A 19,638-nucleotide genomic window follows, 5' to 3' on the forward strand; every position below is an offset into this window, starting at 1 on the left:
TGTTGTTTTTTTAATCAAAAGCTTTGATCTGACCTGGGTGAGAATAACAGGGATGTTCTATTTCCCAAAGAGCAAGACCCATAAGCAGGGCCCTGGACCTGGGTGCCGACGTCGTTCTGACGGGGCGCTGCGTGGACAGTGCTCTCGTGCTGGGACCCCTCATTCACGCTGTAAGTTGATGGGGAGAACACACTTGTCACCTTGAGCTTATCATCTTTGTTTTGCTTCCTGACACACATGTAATTTTCTTTGGCCATTACAAAGTGTGTTCAGGTGCCAATTTGTTAAGTTCAAAATATTAAAAACAAGCCAAAAGTAAATAAATTGCTTTCCTATTAGAGGTCTAATATGTCTAGTGTACCAAAAGACACACAGTGAATTTCAAATTTGATTTTATATATTGATGTTCATTAAAATATGGTAGAATATTTTGTTGTTGTTGTTAACTAAGTTCTTCAGATGACCATGTGAAACTGGTTTATATATGTGTGTGTGGTTGGTGTAATAACGCCTGCAGCTTTTTATTCAATACCCCGGGATCCTTTAGAATCTTAAGAGTTTTTGAGAACACTTCTGTATGTTTGGGGACTACTTTGCTTATGCTAATTTTTTAATAGTAATTTTTTCTAAAAATAGGTGTATTAACCCCTTCCTGGTCAAATTCCTAGTTCTTGGTGTGCCTCCATTTAATCCCTTAGGAGGTTGGGGTTCTTTGTTGTAAAATATTCTCAAGTCAAATCCAGCTTCTCAAGGGCACTGGAGGCTTTCTCTTCATATGGAGGGAAAATTATAATTGTGTTATATAGATAGAATGAGCCATCTTTTGGGCGTCTTAGATCTCCCTGTTCATCCATTCAGACCCAACCCAGTGTCTAACTTTGCTTTTTTGAAATTGTGTTCTCTAGTTTTACATCTAAAGCCTTCATATTGGTCCTCAAATCCATATACCTTTGGGCCCAGCTATTCCTCCAGCAGACTCTTCCTTCCCTCCGTTTTCCAATCTGTTTATCATTTTAGGGCCTAGCTCTTCCTCTCTTTTCTGCCTCCCACTCAGGAAGTACTGCTCTTTGTAAGGTTGGTTTTGCTGATACTTGGAGCAAATTGTAATGTTTGTTTTGCTACTACTTGGAGCAAATTGTATCCTATGTATACTCAGAGGCTTCCAGTATTTATCATTATCTCTAGTTCTTGGCTGCATACTTAACAAGGAGTCCTGTTAAGATCTCTAAAGTTCTCTACCTGTACTGTTCTCTCTGTGTGGTAATCTATCCTGCAAACTCTAGTCATCGTGGTCTCCCTCGACTCTCAGCTCCGTAACTCAGGGAACCTGCCAGCTTCCATTTCGATTCCCCCTCCCAGCACTGGGCTTGGAAACTCAATCGCAGGCCCATCTCATTTGCTTCAACTTGCTTCGTTAGGGGTCACTAGTTTCTGTTGCCTGATGTCCAGTGTCTTAAACACTGTGGTCTCATATACGTTTGTTACCTGGCTTTTTTGTTGATCCAGGCATTAGTTTAAATAAGATCCAGGTTATTCCATTTTGTCCAGAGCAAAATCCTGCTTCATGTTTTTCTGAGAGGTTTTTGTTAGTTTCTCCATATAATTTTGTATTTGAATCTATGCAGTAATCTTGAATTATACTTTAGATCAAGTAGGGAATAGATTAAACACATAATATGTAAAGATTCTATATCTAATTGGTGAATTATAAATAAAATAATTAATTTTTGTCGGTGTCTTTTCACCCCTCATAGTTTGGTTGGAAAAGCAATGACTTTGACTTATTAGCCGCTGGAAGGTAAGTCCAATAATATTAGTAGTGATTTTCCTCTTTTAACTACATTACAGTAAAATTTATTTAAGCTTTTCAGAAATTAAGATATATGTGTCTGGTAGATCACCTTAAATACATTTTAAACTGAACATAATTGTATTTCTTTAATACTACAGAGTTTTAAAGCTGAAGAAAGATGTCTCCTAAAAATATTGAAGAAATTTTATGAAACAAAGTATCGATTGAAGAAATTTTAAGTAACCATCGTTTATTGAGTGCCTACCGACTATGTGACTTGATAGGCACTAAACGAAATTATTTTTTATTCTCACAATTTACTTATTAGGCAGATATTGTTATCCCCATTTGAGAGATGAGGGAATTGATACACATTAGGGTTGTGTAAGTTGCCCAAAGTCACAGAGCTAGTTATGTGGTGGAAGCTGGGTTCACACAGGCCAAATAACTAAAATCCAGAGTGTTTTATTATCCCATGTTGTCAGCTCCATAAAGAGCTTCAGATCTTCCAGATTTTTGAAGAGTGAGTTTTCATAGTAGATATATTGATAAGTTTTAGTTCATTAACGTATCAAATAGGATGGTACTATCTTACATATTTTCTACCCTGTTCTATAATATAATGACAATTTAATGTCACACTTTAAGCCTGGTAATAACTTACATGTGGAAGCACTTCGCAGTTTTCATGATGCTTTCACATGTTTTTATTTCAGTTAATTCTCACAACCTTATCAGTAATGCATTGGTCCCATTTTGATCAGTCTGTCACTTGGCCTAGGTTCCCGTGAGTCTCAGACCAGGCCGTTTTCTGTTATTCCAAACTAGCCTTTCTGCATCATTACCCTAATTTATTAAAACATTGAAAACAAAATGGCCAAGGTTTTTCTCACTTTTATGACAATACCTTCAAATATAAAATTTCATTTATAATATTATTTTATGTCTGGGAAGGCATTGAAAATTTTGCTCACCATGTTAATGCTATTTTGTTTGTTTGTTTGCTTTGTAGCCTTGCAGGCCATCTCATTGAATGTGGTGCTCAGAGTACTGGTGGAATATTCACAGATTGGCATTTGGTGCCAGACTGGTAGGGAGCTGTATTTTGTATATACATATGTTATAGCATGGCATATAACATCTACATTTATAAATTTTACTAGAGGAGGGGGTCCCTCAGCCCGGCCTGCACCCTCTTGCAGTCCAGGACCCCTCAGCGGACATTCCCCGAGGAGTCCTTAGCAGCAGGAGAGGCTCCCGCCACTGCTGCTGCGCTCACCAGCCGTGAGCCCAGCTTCTGGCTGAGCAGCGCTCCCCTTGTGGGAGCGCCCTGACCACCAGCGGGCAGCTCCTGCATTGAGCGTCTGCCCCCTGGTGGTCAGTGTGCATCATAGTGACCAGTTGTTCTGCCGTTCGGTCGATTTGCATGTTAGTCTTTTATTATATAGGATTTTCTGTTTATGAAACTATAATTATTGTTATTTTAAAATTTAAATTGTTTTTATTTGTACTGTATATTGCATTTTATTTGTATTGTGAAACACAGACAAACTTTATACCCTAGCCATCATTACCTTATTAGGATCCAGAGCTAAGTTTCAGAGAATTCTTTTTGTCATGTTTAAAATTATACTTCCCTAAAATAACATATGATATTTTATTATGGTCCCTAGTTTATTACTAGGCTGGGCTATGTACCTATTTGGGGTTGAATTAACCCCCCAAAGATATGTTGCAGTTCTAGCCCCCAGTACCTTAGAATGTGACCTCATTTGGAAATGGGTCTTTACAGTGGTAATCAAGTCAAAGTGAGATCAGTAGGGTGGGCCCTAATCCAAAAGGACTTTTGTTCTTATAAAAAGAAATTTGGAGCTAGTGAAAGACACATACAGAGGGAAAACAATGTAAAGATCCTGTGAAGAAAGAATTGGGTGATGCATCCACAAACCAAGGAACGCCTGAAGCTAGGAAAAGGACAAGGAAGGATTCTCCCCTAGAGCCGTCAAGAGAGCTTCACCCTACTTGTCAGCCCTAGGAAACAAATACAGTACCTAAATAGAAACAGAGTCTCACTTTCTTAGGACTAAATACACTAAATATACTGGAACCTTGAAATTTCAGAACAGGCTGGTAAATTACTTTTTCTATCATCCTGTTCCATCTAGGGCTGTGTTGTTAGAAGTGTCTTGATCTCAACTCTTTCTTTTTTTTTTTTTTTTTTTGATCTCAACTCTTAAGAAGCTCCTACAACATGAGCCAACTGACTAATAAGAAGCTTGGTATAATGCATAGGCCTTTGCTTCTAATGTAAATTAAGAATCTAGAGATGACTTTGCAGACCCCTGTCAGTCTAGTCAGTGGCAGTCTTTTTCGAGTCTTGTTGCCCACTCTTCCTCTCAACTTTGTCTAGAGCCAGGCCGGTGCTGCTCACTCTTCTTTCTAATTCTTCCTTCTCCTCTTCCTAGGCTGTCATATGGTACCAGACTAGTAGGAAGCAATAAAACATGAGACTTATGACACCAGTGGGAAATGTGTCCTCAGGCCTTTGCTCGTAAGGTCTGAGTTCTCTCCCTCAGAATGCTCATCTGCTTTTGCAGTGTTGACACTTGCATGGGAGCATATGACTTCCAGATTTATATCTACTGCCCTGCACACAACTCTGCTAGGAATATCTGAATAGATTTGCCTTTGTTTATAATTTTATTCTTACCTTAAACTCATCGGCCTGTATTGAAGTCTTGTATATGTTTTAAAAATATATTTTTATCAATTTCAGAGAGGAGGGGAGCGGAAGAGAGAAACAGAAACATCAATGATGAGAGAGAATCATTGATTGGCCACCTCCTGCACGTCCCCATTGTGAAATCGAGCCTGCAACCCAGGCGTGTGCCCAGACTGGGAATTGAACTGTGACCTCCTGGTTCATAGTTTGACATTCCACCACTGAGCTATGCCAGCCGGGCAAAACTGTACATTTTGACAGTGATATGGTTGGTCTCCCACTGACCTAGTCTCTGGTGATCTTTTTTTCTCTTCCATAGACTCCCTTTATCTCATCAATTTTCAATAAGGTCAATTTTCAATCCATAATATCTTTCACTTCCTTTCATATTTATCCATATTTGTGGGTTTCTTACGTAGATTCTGAAGACTATCTTATCCTGTATAATAAAAGGGTAATATGCAAATCGACCAAACAACGGAACAACCAGTCAACTATGATGCACACTGACCACCAGGGGGCAGACGCTCAATGCAGGAGCTGCCCCCTGGTGGTTAGTGTGCTCCCACAGGGGGAGTGCCGCAGCCACAAGTGGGGCTCGCTGCTCCTTAGTGCTGCCTCGGAGGCGGGAGAGGCTTCCACCATTGCTGCTGCACTTGCCACACTGGCGGGCTCGTGGCTGGCGAGCGCAGCGGTGGTAGCAGGAGCCTCTCCCTCACTGCACCAGCACTAAGGACCCCTTGGGGGATGTCCGCCTGCCGGCTTAGGTGGCGGACATACCCTGAGGGGTCCCAGCCTGTGGGGCTGAGGGAATCCCTTCTCCTCAGGGTACGACTGTCATGCACTGCGCCTCTAGTAGTCTTCTAATTGGTTTCCATGCCTCTTGCTTCCATTGCAACAGCTTCTCAACTATGAAACAGAGACCTGTCGGAAACCTGAGACCCTATATTTCATAATCTTGGCCTTATCTGTTCAACTAGGTTGTAAACTCTTTAAGGGCATGGATCTTTGCATTCCTACAGTTATCAGCTGCATCTCTTAGCCCAGAATAATAATCAAGGAGCATAATCTCTAGAGACATTGCTGGGAGTACTGGTTCTACTACTTCCTACTCTATGAGATGGGACAAGTTACTCAGTCTTTATGTGCTTCGATTCATCCATCTGCAGAATTAGGGTGCTGGTAATATCTGTTGTCATTGCATAATTATGAGTGATATGTAGTAAGTTTTTAATCAAGTTTTCATTTTTATTTTATCATTTTGCACTACTCCCTCCCCCTCCCCTGCTCCTTCCCTTCCCCCTCCCCCTCTAAAAATCAGTGGGGAATTTTATTTAAAGGTCATGTTTAATTTTTAACATTACTAAAAGACCATTTCAGAATCAAACTAGGGCCATAAGCTATAACTACATTCTCTAAATTACCCTTAATCCCCCTTTTTGTTTATCTTTATGCTTCTTAGTTAACAGAAGATAAACTTTATAAATAAACTAGAGGTCCAGTGCACGAAATTTGTGCACAGGGGAGCAGGGTGTCCCTCAGCCCAGCCTGCACCCTCTCCAATCTGGGACCCCTTGAGGGATGTCTGATCACCCATTTAGGCCCAATCCCGGTGGGATATCCCTCTAAATGGGTGGCCAGATATCCCTCTCACAATCCAGGACTGCTGGCTCCCAACTGCTCGCCTGTCTCTGCCTGAATGCCCCTAACCGCTTCTGCCTGCCAGCCTGATCACCCCCTAACCACTCCCCTGCCAGCCTGATTGACGCCTAACTGCTCCCCAGCCGGCCCGATTGCCCCTAACTCCCCTCCCCTGCCGACCTGGTTACCCCTAACTGCCCTCCCCTGCAGGCCTGGTCACCCCTAACTGCCCTCCCCTGCAGGCCTGGTCCCCCCCCAACTGCCCTCCCCTGCAGGCCTGGGTCCCCCCCCCAACTGCCCTCCCTTGCTGGCCTGGTCTCCCCCAACTGCCCTCATCTGCCAGCCTGGTCACCCCCAACTGCCCTCCTCTGCTGGCCTGGTCACCCCTAACTGCCCACAACTGTCCTCCCCTGCAGGCCATCTTGTAGCGGTCCTCTTGTGTTCAGATGGGGGTGGCCATCTTGTGTCTTGGAGTGATGGTCAATTTGCACATTACTCTTTTATTAGATAGGATGGTTCTTTGAGAGCCGAGGCCCAAATTTCACCATTTTGACTTTATGATTAAGGGAGGGAGGGAGAACCCAGCTGATCACTAATGGAGTAAGCCCTGCTCACTCTGAGACTTATTAGGGACCAGCGAAATTTGATGGGGCAGAAATCTAATGATGTGAAGCCTTCTAGATGTCACAACTCCTGCAGTCTCGTGGGGGTTCTCATCACGTCCCATCAAGAGGAGCTAGAGACCATTTCCAAACCTTCTGAAAACTAGTTCTCTGAATTATTATACTAAATATTCTTCCATTCCTCTCAATGTGATTTCTTTCTGTTTGGCTCCCAGACATCACCCATATTCAGTACTTATCACACATGAATAAGCCAACATATGATTTTAAAAGGTAATATAATATATAAAATGCACAGCTTTGGGTTATTGTTATTCACCAAAAGTATTGTTTGGTATGATGTAATTTATTTTCCTGAGGTTTTCTTCCTGGCTGTTGTGAATCACAGTGTTCCCTGATTTTCACCCAGGCACAATATAGGATTTCCCACACTGGAATGTTTTCCTGATGGACAGTTCATCCTCTCCAAGCCCCCTGGTACCGGGGGATTGGTCTCCTTTGGTACAGTGGCTGAGCAGCTAGTGTATGAGATCGGTGATCCTCAGCGTTTTCTGTTACCTGATGTCACTTGTGACTTTTCTCAAGTCTCTATTACTGAAATTCCAGGTCAGTGACTAATAAGGTCTTGTGTTCAAGTGTTACATTCTCTCCCTTTCTCCCTAGAAGTTTTTAACATAAAATTGTAATTATTTTCAATTCCAATACCATCTTTTCTAAGCCAGATGTGTAGATAACTTGAAAATTCTATGTGATTAATGACATATATTAGAAAGTAGTTGGGATGAAGTGGGAAAGAGATTTTTTTAAAAATTTTCTTTTAACATGTTTAACAATTTGGCAAAGAGAGAGAGAGAGAGAGAGAGAAAGAGAGAGAGAAATGGTGTCTTAACTAGGTATTTAGCTAATATTAAGGTTAGTTTTCTGTGAACTTCCAAATCATTTTACCTGTATCTTTCATGTGGCACTGAATGACTTCAGCCTTGTGTTAGTCACTTATGTATATATTGTTTTTTTATTTCATATGTCTTCTACTACCTTGTAGACTTCTTGAAAATAAGACTTTTGTCTGGTTAATTTTTCTCTCCTTTGTAATCTCTACTACAGCACTTTGCAAATAATAAATAAGAGATAAACATTTATTGACTGAGTGAAGACTTGTAAATGCTATATGTTCAATTAAAACCAATTGTCAATACATCATAAAGAGAATGTAGATATGCTAGAGAGAAACAAATGTGCCTTTCAGTTTAAGAAGCAAATTACACACTTGAAGTTATATTGTGAGCTGAGGACAGGAGAAAGTGATAAACAGTGGAATGAATTTTTACTCAATCCATTTAGAATCCTTTGCTTAACTTGAAATATGTACCAGTACTTTATAGAAAGAAAATGTTTTAATCTGTGAACCCAGAAATTATGTCTTAAATTTTGTGTATATAGTCACTGCTACTCTTCAAAATTTTTCAAAAAATATAAAGGTTTTACCCAAAAGAAAATCCTATATATATTTTTTTGCTTCAGCAATTCAAACAATATTGACTAGTGTTTGTTCCATTTAGACTTTTTTCAGTGATTTAGTAATTTTGTCCCAAATGAAACATATTCCATTTGGCTTCCTACATTTTCCGTAAGTAGCTTACAACTGGCATACCTTAAATAGCATTCTTAGCAATTGCAAACTAAAAATCATCTCTATTTAGCTAAGTAGTAAGATGATACAGGCATACCTCAGAGATACTGAGGTTTGGTTCCAGATCACCTCAGTAAAGAGAACATAGCAGTAAAGTGAGTCACAAATCTTTTGGTTTCCCAGTGCATAGAAAAGTTATGTTTATACTATACTGTAGTCTGTTAAGTGTGCGATAAGATTATATTTTTAAAAACAATGTATATACCTTAATTTTAAAATACCTTGTTGCTAAAAAATGTTAACCATCATCTGAGCCTTCAGTGAGTCATGATCTTTTTGCTGGAAGAGGGTCCTGCCTTGATGTCAAGGGCTGCTGACTGATCAGGGTGATGGTTGCTGAAGGCTGGGGTGGCTGTGGCATTTCCTAAAAGAAAGCAACAGTTACATTTGCTGCATTGACTGACTCTTCCTTTCACAAACGATTTCTATGTAGCGTGCCATGCTGCTTGATAGCATATTACCCACAGGAGAACTTGCAACGTTGGAGTCAGTGCTCTCAAACCCTGCCGTTGCTTCATCAGCTAAGCTTTTGTAATATTCTGAATCCTTCATTGTCATTTCAACAGTCTTTATAGCATCTTCACCAGGAGTAGATTCCATCTCAAGAAACCACTTTCTTTGCTCAAACACAAGAAGCAGTTCCTTATCCATTTAGGTTTCATCGCGAGGTTGCAGCAATTCAGTCCCATCTTTAGGCTCCGCTTCTAATTCTAGTTCTCTTGCTATTTCCACCACATCTGCAGTTATTTCCTCTGCTGAAGTCTTGAATCTCTCAAAGTCTTCCATGAGGGTTGGAATCAGCTTCTTCCCAACTGCTGTTAATGTTGATATTTTGACCTCTTCCCATGAATCATGAATGTTCTTAATGGCATTGAGAATGGTGAAGCCCCTCCAAAAGGCTTTCAATTTGCTTTGGGCAGATCCATCACTATCTCTGACAGCTATATAAAATGTATTTTGTAAATAAGTCTTGAAAGTCAAAAGTACTCCTGATCCATGGGTTGAAGAATGGATGTCTGTGTTAGCAGGCATAAAAACAACATTAGTGTCTCTTGTATTTTTTTAGAGAGAGGAAGTGGGAGAAAGGAGAGAGAGAGAAAAAAAACACACATTAATTTGTTGTTCTACTTATTTTTGCATAATTGGTTGAATCTTGTATGTGCCCTGATTGTGGATTGAACCCACAACGTCGGCATATTGGGATGACGCTCTAACCAACTGAGTTACCTGGCCAGGGCCAACACTAATCTCTTCGTACATCTCCCTCAGAGCTCTTGGGTGACCAGGTGCATTGTCAATGAGCAGTTACATTTTGAAAAGAATCTTTTTTTTTTTCCTGAGCAATAGGTCTCATCAGTGAGCTTATAATATTCAGTAAAACATGTTGTAAACAGATATACTGTTGTTTCACATATAAAAAACAGGAAGAGTAGATTTAGCCTAATGTTTAAAGGCCCTAAGAGTTTCATAATAGTAAATGAGTGTTGGCTTTAAATTAAAGTCAGGAGCTGCATTAATGCCTCACAAGAGAGTCAGCCTGTCCTTTGAAACTTTGAAGCCAGACATTAACTTCTCCTCGCTAGTTATGACAGTCATAGGTGGCATCTTCTTCCAATAGAAGGCTGTTTTGTCTACATTGGAAATCTGTTGTTTAGTGTTGCCACTTGCATTATCTTAGCTAGATCTTCTGGGTAACTTACTGCAGCTTCTATATCAGCACTTGCTTTTTCACCTTGAACCTTTATTTTATGGAGATGGCTACCCTTAAACCTCATGAACCAACCTCTGCTAGCTTCAGACTTTTCTTCTGCCATTTCCTCACCGCCTTCAGTCTTCGTAGAATTGAAGAGAGTCAAGGCCTTCCTCTGGATAAGGATTTGGCTTAAGGGAATTTATGACTCCTTTAATCTTCTATCCAAACCCCTGAAACTTTCTCCATATCAGCAATGAAAGCTGTTCCACTTTCTTATCAGCCGTGTGTTCACTGAGGTAGCACTTTTAATTTCCTTCAAGATCTTCGCCTTTGCATTAACAATTTGGCTACCTGTTTGGCACAAGAGGCCTAGCTTTCAGCCTATCCTAGTTTTTGACTGACCTTCCTCACTAAGCTTAATAATTTCTAGTTTTTGATTTAAAGTGAGAGACTTGCGACTCTTCACTTGAATACTTAGAGGCCATTGTAAGACTATTAATTGGCCTAATTTCAGTATTTTTGTGTCTGAGGGATTAGGAAGGCCCCAGAAGAGGGAGAGAGATGGGAACAGCCCTTCAGTGAAGCAGTCAGAACATAGACATTTATTAAGTTTGCCATCTTATATAGGCACGGTTTGTGGCTCCTCCAAGCAGTTACAATAGTAACTCAATGATCACTTATCAGAGATCACCATCTCTCTCTCTATATATATATAAAGCCAGCAACCAGAACTCTGTAATGACCAGTCGCTATGACACCCACTGTGGCCAGCGAACTGGCCAATTAGAGGTGGGGCTGGCTGGCCAGCATCCCATGGCCCCTCCCCCCCTGCCGCTGGCCCCGGTTGGCCCCCCCACTCCATTCGGGGGCATGGCTGGCCAGCCCACTGCCCAGAGACCCTCCCCACGTCTGGCCCCACCCCCGGTAGGCCCCTCCACCCCAATCGGGGACCAGGCCTGCCAGCCAATTGCCCACAGCCCCTCCCCCAGGCCAGCTCAGCCCTAATTGGGCCCAATCAGGGCCAGGCTGGCAGACCCCACCCATGCACGAATTCATGCACTGGGCCTCTAGTAACAAATATAATCATGAAATGTTGTGATGTTGAGATGTTGTGACTTACCAAAATGTGACCCAGATAAAGGAAACGAGCAAATGCTGTTAGGAAAATGGCATCAATAGACTTGCTGGGCGCAGGGTTGCCACAAACCTCAATTTGTGAAAGTGCAATATTTGTGAAATTAGGTATGCCTGTATTCATTTATTATTTCTGATGTTCCTCTCTTTTTCCTATGTCTCTATAGTACTGTTTCTAAATATGTAGTTTAAACAAAGTATTCAATACCAGATAAAATGTGACAACTTGTTCTTTAAATAATATGGAGAACAACCAAAACTGATCTGCGGCTGCTTCTCTAAGAACAGTCCCAAGGCTACTATCTTAGGCAAATCATCATTGTTGCCATTATGCATTGCACATGGCCTTTTAAAATGTATAATTTGTATTTATGATGCTTTAAAATGTGGTGGTCGTAATGCAATATAAAATAACTTTAATTAGTATATTTATTCTTTTTCCACTTCAGTCTTTTAAAGAAAAATAATAAACTCCCAGTGAACTTTTATCCTGTAAATGCCCTGACATGACATATTTGAACTTACCATGAACTTTCACATGAACTTTTAGTTATCCTCTGAGAAGTATAACAGATGGAAATTAGGCAGATTTTTCAAATATTTTCAGATGCTGTACTTTGACATGTTTAACAGAGACAGCAAGGCCAGCTATCTCTGTCCGGTGTTTACTTAGTGCTGACTTTATGGTACTGTAGGCTGTTTAGTTATATTACATGCCTGAATTAAGAGGTTTGGGTTATATATTTTTGTTTGGCTTCTTGATTTTAAACCGATACTTGTAAATGCATTTAAAGACAAAGCTATCCTGGGTCATAAAATGTAAGAAATTCTAAGAGCTTTATTGAACCTATTGCAATAATATTGTTTCAAATCATTGAGATACTAGGCCTTTTAAGGTTCATTTCAGGTTGTAGCATATGAGTCAGATATGTTTTTCACTTTGAATAGTTTGCAGCTAGGAATTCAGTTCAAAATGCATGGGGTTTCTGAACGGTCACTTGAAGGAAGAGGAAAATTAATTGAGCAACACTGTTATACTATACTGCCATGGTGTGAGATAGGCTCCTTATAAGTATTTAATCTACAGCTCTCTTCTGAAGTAGTTTGTATGTTCATTTTACAGAAGAGGAAAGGGAGGCGGAGAGGTTGAGTAATTTGCCTGAGAACACACAGCTAAACTGGGATTTAAATCTAGGTCTCCCAGATTTTCAAATCCTTGCTCCTTCAACAATTTTGTGCTCCCAGAAACAAAAATGTTGGTTTGATCAAATAGATACTAAAGCTAAAAGTGTGACAAAGCTATAATAATCCTTGTTTTGAGAATGTAAAGTTTTCTTTATTATTGATTTCACAAATATTGTTAAATAAGTTAGATTTAAAAACTCTCAGAATGCTTTCAGTGATAGGAAGATAGTGACTAAGATTTTTGCTTCTCTTGAAAATTACCTATTGTCTGCAAAATTATGATACATCTTACCACATTTTCCAAATAATGCAGGCATGTATATTATTTATCTACTGATATACATCTTCTTGCTTAGAATCAATTTTTATTAACACCCACTTTATTTTCATACCATGATTTTACTCATCCTGAGTAGTGTTTTAGATGTTACTTTGTTCAGAGAGATGATGGTATGGATATAGACATGTAAAGTGGCACACAGCTGCATTTATGAGATGAGAATGTGAACTGTGTTAAGCTGTAATTAGCCCAACTTCTCTGACACTTCACTGAGTAATGACAATTTTATTGATGAGGCTAATAAAGATCTTTTCATTTCCCAAGGATGTGTTCAGAAGCTTAAAAGGCCAGTTGTGATCTTGTCAATGATGTAATTTAAATAGGTAGCAAGTTAAAATAAGTTTCATGTCTTGTTTTAGGGGAATTTCTAATATTCTCCATTCTTTAATTTTTGAGTTAATTTAAAAAACACAGCTGTGTATTAAAAGTAATGAATAGATTTTGTACTAAAATAAGTGATCCTGATTTTCTCTTTAATGTTTAGGTGTTGAAGGTGGAGCAGTGCGGGTTCAAGGAGCAAAGGGGTCACTTCCTTCTTCCTTTTATAAGGTCTTTTCTTTTGTGTGATTTTGTTACCTGCTTTGAATTCAGGGAGGAGGCACATTAATTTCCCTCTGTGCAATAGATAGGGGATTTAATTAGGTATAAAGTATTAATTTCCTGTAGAAAGTAGGCAGAAATATGGGGAGGGGAGGACAAGCCCACAGACCATCTTTGATTTCTTGATATTGGTAAGATTAATTGGTATATTTAAATTCCAGAACTTATACTATGGCAATTCCTTAAATTTAGGGTAATCATTATTTATATGAAACTACAGGTGTGTATGATAGTACCACAATTACAAAGCACCATAAAGAAGGACCAGAGGATACGTTTTGAAGTATTAATACAGAGAACATATATCTGTACGATATTAAAAATAATGTTACTATTTTAGATGTGATATGTTCATGGCAGAAAACAAAATTTAGGCCAATGTGCTTTTTTTTTAGGCTGTTGCTTTAACAAGGGGTCTGAAGGCTATGAAGTGATGCTCTTTCTAAAAGTAAAGCATCCATTTTCTAAAAAAACAAACGAAGTTTTTAAAAATGGATTTGTTATTTATAATCTACAAATATTCTAGTTAGGACTTTTTGATTGCAAGAGACAAACTAGAATAAACAAAAATGAGTGGCAGTCACATACAAATATAAACATATTTAGATATTTCAACTATATTAATTTAACATTAGAAGTATTTCTTCATGATTAAATACTTTCAACATTATTTCAAAAGTGCTCCATAGCATTCCATTATTGGCATATATCATGGTTTACTTAATCATTATATCCTTGTTGGACATTTAGATTGATTCCAGTGGAGTATTTCCAAATTCTCATCCCAAGTAGAAGAAAAAGTTTGATTGGAAGCTTAAATAGCACAATTAAAACCACAAAAAATATTTTTCTAAATTCAGAAATCAAGGTCAAATATAGTTGTAATTAATTATTTAGTTAATTTAGTTAGTAAAATGTTTAAATAACTTACTGAATTCAGTGTTGACTCAAAAGTAGTTTTTAAAGAAAGTATTTCTTATAATGAACTTTAAGTCTCAATTTTCTCTTGAGTTGTTCTTTAGTTTTTGTCATTTGGTAATCAGGATGTGCCTTCACAGTTGGGCCAATTTCTTCCATAATTTTAACCAGTACTTAAAAGATCTATGCTAATGTTTGCAGTTAGAGCTTTGAGTTTCTTGAAACTCTGCCATATCTCCATTAAAAATAAAGCCACAATTCTGATTAAAACAGTTTTTATATATTTTTCTAACTTGTTACAGTGAAATTACATTTTTGTTATAACCTTACCTCCCACCATTTATTTTTATTTTTTTAACATATTTTTTTATTGATTTTAAGGAGGAAGAGAGAGGAAGCGAGAAATAGAAACATCAATGATGAGAGAGAATCATTGATTGGCTGCCTCCTGCATGCCCCACACTGGGGATTGAGCCTGCAACCCGGGCATGTGCCCTGACCAGGAATCAAACTGTGACCTCCTGGTTCATAGGTCAATGCTCAACCACTGAGCCACACTGGCCGGGCTCCACCATTAATTTTTAAAGCTTCCACTTTACCTCTATGAAAGTCATTATTTCATTTAAGAAAATGCAGTTTTAAATGTAGTTGGAACTGAAAAGATAATTTCTGATCAGTAATTATATGGTCCATTCTAGGGCATATTATTGTTGACATAGATGATACCATTGCTTATAGTTGTAACCTTATGTCATCAGGTAAGCGCTTCTTATCACGATGGTTTCAGAGCAACTGCTGTCTGCCCAATGGGAGGGCCAAAAGCAACTGAAAAGGGAAGGAGAACAGCTGAGAGTATTTTGAAAAGGTTTGTACATGAAACAAAAAGATGTGTTTTCTAACTAAATTTAAAGCATGGCAGTGACCAAGTTATTTAACAGGAATCATTAAAATCATATTATGGTCACTTAACATTTCCCCTGGAAGTATTTATATGTTCATTCAGCACATATACAGTAAGCAACAGGTACAAATGAGCCCTGCACCAACAATTTTACAGTTTAGTATGCACAGATACCTAGAAACAGGTATTAGAAAAGTTTTATGGATGCTAAATTCTACTAGAAAACATATACTTTTTTTTGGTCTTAACCTAAAGATTATGTTTAGAAAGTTAACGTAGTGCACACAGGCAATAGAGTCAGAAACAATTGACCCTTTCACAGGTCATATGGTACCTACAAGTGTTTGGTGTCAGGAAATAACTTCATTTGTCTCAGAGAGTTCTCTTTCCTTAAAAAAAAATCCATATAAAGAAATTTTATGATTTTTCTGTAACCAAATTTAACAACTTTTATAAATTTTCTAATGCCTGAATCAAATAATTCACATCCTGTCCCAGGAGTAAAGCTCCCTACTATGCTATGTGTTTAAAGCATGTTATTGAGTTAATCAAGAGAATCTGGGTTAAAGATTCAAACCCCCATTAATAAAAATAAGTATTGGTGACAGATATAAAAAGGCAAATTAGTGCTAATTTCGTTTTTAATTAGAAGAAACTCATATCACCTTATTTCAATTCTTTATCAACAGTGATGATCATAAAACATTTTAAGGTGAAAAAATATATAAACAGGAAAATGAATGAAAATAGCCCATGATCCCATCATTTGATATAGAATCCAAGTGTTTTTAAGTTAAAGACAACTACAATTTGAATTTTCAATTCCCTGCATTGTCAGTGAATGAATGAATGAATTCTCTCTTTCAACTAACATTTGAATCACTTACTGCATGCCAATCACTTCTGGACCCTGACTATATAGTTGTGAGCAGACAGGGTGGCTATCCTCATGGAGTTTAGTATGTGGATAAACATTAAACCAATAATCGACAAATAAAGATTTGAAAAGTACTTTGAATAAATAGTAAAGAGTGTTATGAAAAAGAATAATAGGAGAACATAATTTAAATTTAGCAGGTAAGGAAGGCTTTACTAAGCGATATTTAAACAGATAAACCTAAAAGATAAGTACCTTTTTAGGTACTTAAATAAAATAAAAGCAATGAAAACATAGTTACATATCACAATATCTGACACATTATTCAGTAAATATTGCTGAATGAATGACTATTCCAAAAGTCTTAAAGCAAACATTAAAACAAAGAAAGCATAAAATAAGTTGTCAAAAGTCAAGTCAAAATCGTAGTTCTGTAAGTGAACATAAATGTTATAAATTGCTCAATCAAAAGATAGTCTCTTAGCCCAGCTGGTGTATGGTGTAGCTCAGTGGTTGAGCGTCAGCCTATGAACCAGAAAGTCATGGTTTCATTCCCAGCCAGGGCACATGCCCAGGTTGCAGGCTCCATCCCCAGTAGGGAGTGTTCAGGTGGCAGCTGATCAGTGATTTTCTCTCATCATTGATGTTTCTATTTCTTCTTCCTCTCTCTGAAATCAATAAAAATGTTTTTTTAAACGGTAGTCTCTTAGAATCCATTAAAATCAATATTCAAGTAAGTGTTATAATACACATTGAAATAAAACAATTGAAAAAAGTAAAAAATATCAGAATAGGCAAGAAACAAGAAAAAGGGCGAGGAGGTAAAAAAGGAAGAGGAGGAGAATGAGAAAGAAAAAATAAAGGGAGTTGATAGAGATAGTAAAGTAAAATTTAAATGCCATAAAATGTATCATACACAATAAAGTTCATGTAGATGTGCTAAATAACATGGTATTGAGACATTTAGGTCAGAACTGCTAGATACATTAAGAAAAATGGAGAGAAATACAATTGCTGTGGAAGACTTTAACAGATCTTAGTATTTATCAAATTAATTTAGAAAGAACATAGAGTATTAGAATAATATAATAGTATTGAATTAATAGCTACAGATAGAACATTTGCCCCCAACAGACAAGTATGCACCTTGTTTCCAAGCATCCTCAAGGCTACCTTAATCCATTTCAGAAAGTAGAAATTTTGCAGATCACAGCCTTTGACCATATGTAATACAACAGATTAATAATAAAACTTTAAGCAACTGAACTCTAATCCCTCAGAAACCTAAAAAGTACTTGCACCTGTAATTATTGGGTCAAAGAGAAAACTCTTCAATTTTAGACTGTTGAGAAAATTAGGACATTGAGGCTATAACATACCAAATGTTGTGATTTGAAGCTAAAGCTAATATTCAGGAATGACTTGATACCCCAAATGCCCTAAATTGCCCCAGTCCTTCAACTGTAATTGTTGAACATCCAAAATGGGTGATCTTTATCAAGAACCAAAACTAAAGGAATGTTGGCGTTGATGTACCATAAATTCATGATTTTTTTTGTCACATATACTTCGCTGCAGAACTCGTCTTATGTTTGAAAAAGCTGGCTTAGAAGATTATAGTGAAGTTCACGTACAAATTTTAGGATCTGAAGAAACATATGGAGCACAAGCTAAAGCAAATTTAAATGGAGTAAGTAGAACAGCCCATATATATTTTTTAATTTCTTTATTGATTAAGGTATCACATATTTTTGCTTATCCCCCCATTCCCCTCCCGAACCCTTCCCCACGCATGCCCCCACTCCCCTGTTGTCCGTGACCACTGGTTAGGCTTATATGCATGCATACAAGTCCTTTGGTTGATTTCTCCCCCTTACCCCCACCCTCCCCTACCTTCCCTGAGGTTTGACAATCTGATCAATGCTTCCCTGTCTCCAGATCTGTTTTTGTTCATCAGTTTATGTTGTTCATTATTTCCCCTAGATGAGTGAGATCATGTGATACTAGAAATACACTTATAAGAACCAAAAATGGGACAAGCAATAATGGTTATGCTGAGAGGCAAATGGATCAGTCTGTAGTGAGTTTCTTTCTGGGCCAACAGTTCTTTTGAGTCCCAATTTCAATGTCAAACTGTTCCTTATGTGTACATGTCAGCAATGATATTTCAGTTCTGGATGGTGGACAAATGGTGGTAATGCAGGTCCGACCCTCTCTGGTTTGGTCCTGGGCAACCTGCAGCGACGCACAGCTGCTGACTGCTAGTATGGCAAGGCATCGTCAGCGTCTTCCATCTCTGGACTGTTTCTCTTCTGTCTTCATGGCTGGAGCAATTCCTCTCTGTTGCAGGAATCCACATCGTCTTGGAGTTGTTTTCTGAAACTATACAAACATATTCTCGACCAAAAGTTAATAAAGGAATCTTTTCTATAAATTTGACTTGGGATCCTTTTTTATTTTTTTGCCCAAACGATTTTCCTTTGGCTTGTTTTGACACCATGTGTGTTTTTCATGGGTGTCTTGCTAGAACAGCCCATATTTTTTAAGTTCCAATATAAGTGAATGGTTTGGAATATTCTTAATCACTTACAGATCAAAGTATTTATTGTAAAGACTGACCTAAGGTTTAATGGGTTATGAATTTTGGGTTACTTCAATTTTATAGTATCTATTTTTTAAATCTATGTTATACAACAAGCTGGTTATTCAATTTGAATTTTCTATTTGCCTACTGCAAAACTCACCCTAATTCCATCCCCTTTCTTTCTTATCCTATTTTTAATATTTGAGTTATGTTTAGGCTTTTGGATGTCACATATATGGTTTTCTTCAAAAGTGTTTAGAGAGCTATGAAATTTAAATTTTTAACTTCTGATGAGTTCTCAAAACATATGTTGGTCTTTAGCAGCAAAAACAGAAATAACAGCCCTAACCGGTTTGGCTCAGTGGATAGAGCAGCATCAGCCTGTGGACTCAAGGGTCCCAGGTTTGATTCCGGTCAAGGGCATGTACCTTGGTTGCAGGCACATCCCCAGTAGGGAGTGTGCAAGAGACAGCTGAATCAATGTTTCTGTCTCATCGATGTTTCTAACTCTCTATCCCTCTCCTTTCCTCTCTGTAAAAAAATCAATAAAATATATTAAAAAAACAACAACCAGAAATAACATTTCTTTCATTCTTACAGGAAATTCACTAGAAAAGGTATAAGAGATTCAGAATTGTTTTTTGGCTTACATTTAAAAAATCAATATATAAAGTATGTCAAATCTATTGTGACCACCATTAAAAATCAATTTCATTAATCTACTTCAAGGCATTTTGAGATTATTTTTTAAATATGAATTCTTATCAATGTCTCATTAAATTATGGATAATTTGACTTTATCCACATAGTTTTTTTCTCTATCATATATTTAATTCTAACAACATTATTATGGGTGTGTCCTATATAACTTTCTACTTACATCTTTAACCATTTTGAATAATTTTTAGGACTTTTCAGCCTGAACAGTCATAATCACA

The 19,638-nt window shown here is 37.9% G+C and overlaps 1 protein-coding gene across 1 annotated transcript in view; it reads left to right on the top strand.

The window, feature by feature from the left end:
• Positions 1-19,638, top strand: part of LOC308250944 (uncharacterized protein) — a 92,389-nt gene that overhangs the window by 13,150 nt on the left and 59,601 nt on the right. Inside the window, exons 6-12 of the mRNA XM_080673920.1 lie at positions 71-170; positions 1,755-1,798; positions 2,805-2,882; positions 7,188-7,384; positions 13,305-13,369; positions 15,097-15,203; positions 17,695-17,806. Of these exons, the coding sequence (XP_080530046.1) occupies positions 71-170; positions 1,755-1,798; positions 2,805-2,882; positions 7,188-7,384; positions 13,305-13,369; positions 15,097-15,203; positions 17,695-17,806 (703 nt within the window). The remainder of the gene's footprint in view (positions 1-70; positions 171-1,754; positions 1,799-2,804; positions 2,883-7,187; positions 7,385-13,304; positions 13,370-15,096; positions 15,204-17,694; positions 17,807-19,638) is intronic.

Source organism: Plecotus auritus (assembly GCF_963455305.1).
Source record: "Plecotus auritus genome assembly, chromosome: 6".
In the NCBI taxonomy this organism is placed as follows: Eukaryota; Metazoa; Chordata; class Mammalia; order Chiroptera; family Vespertilionidae; genus Plecotus; species Plecotus auritus.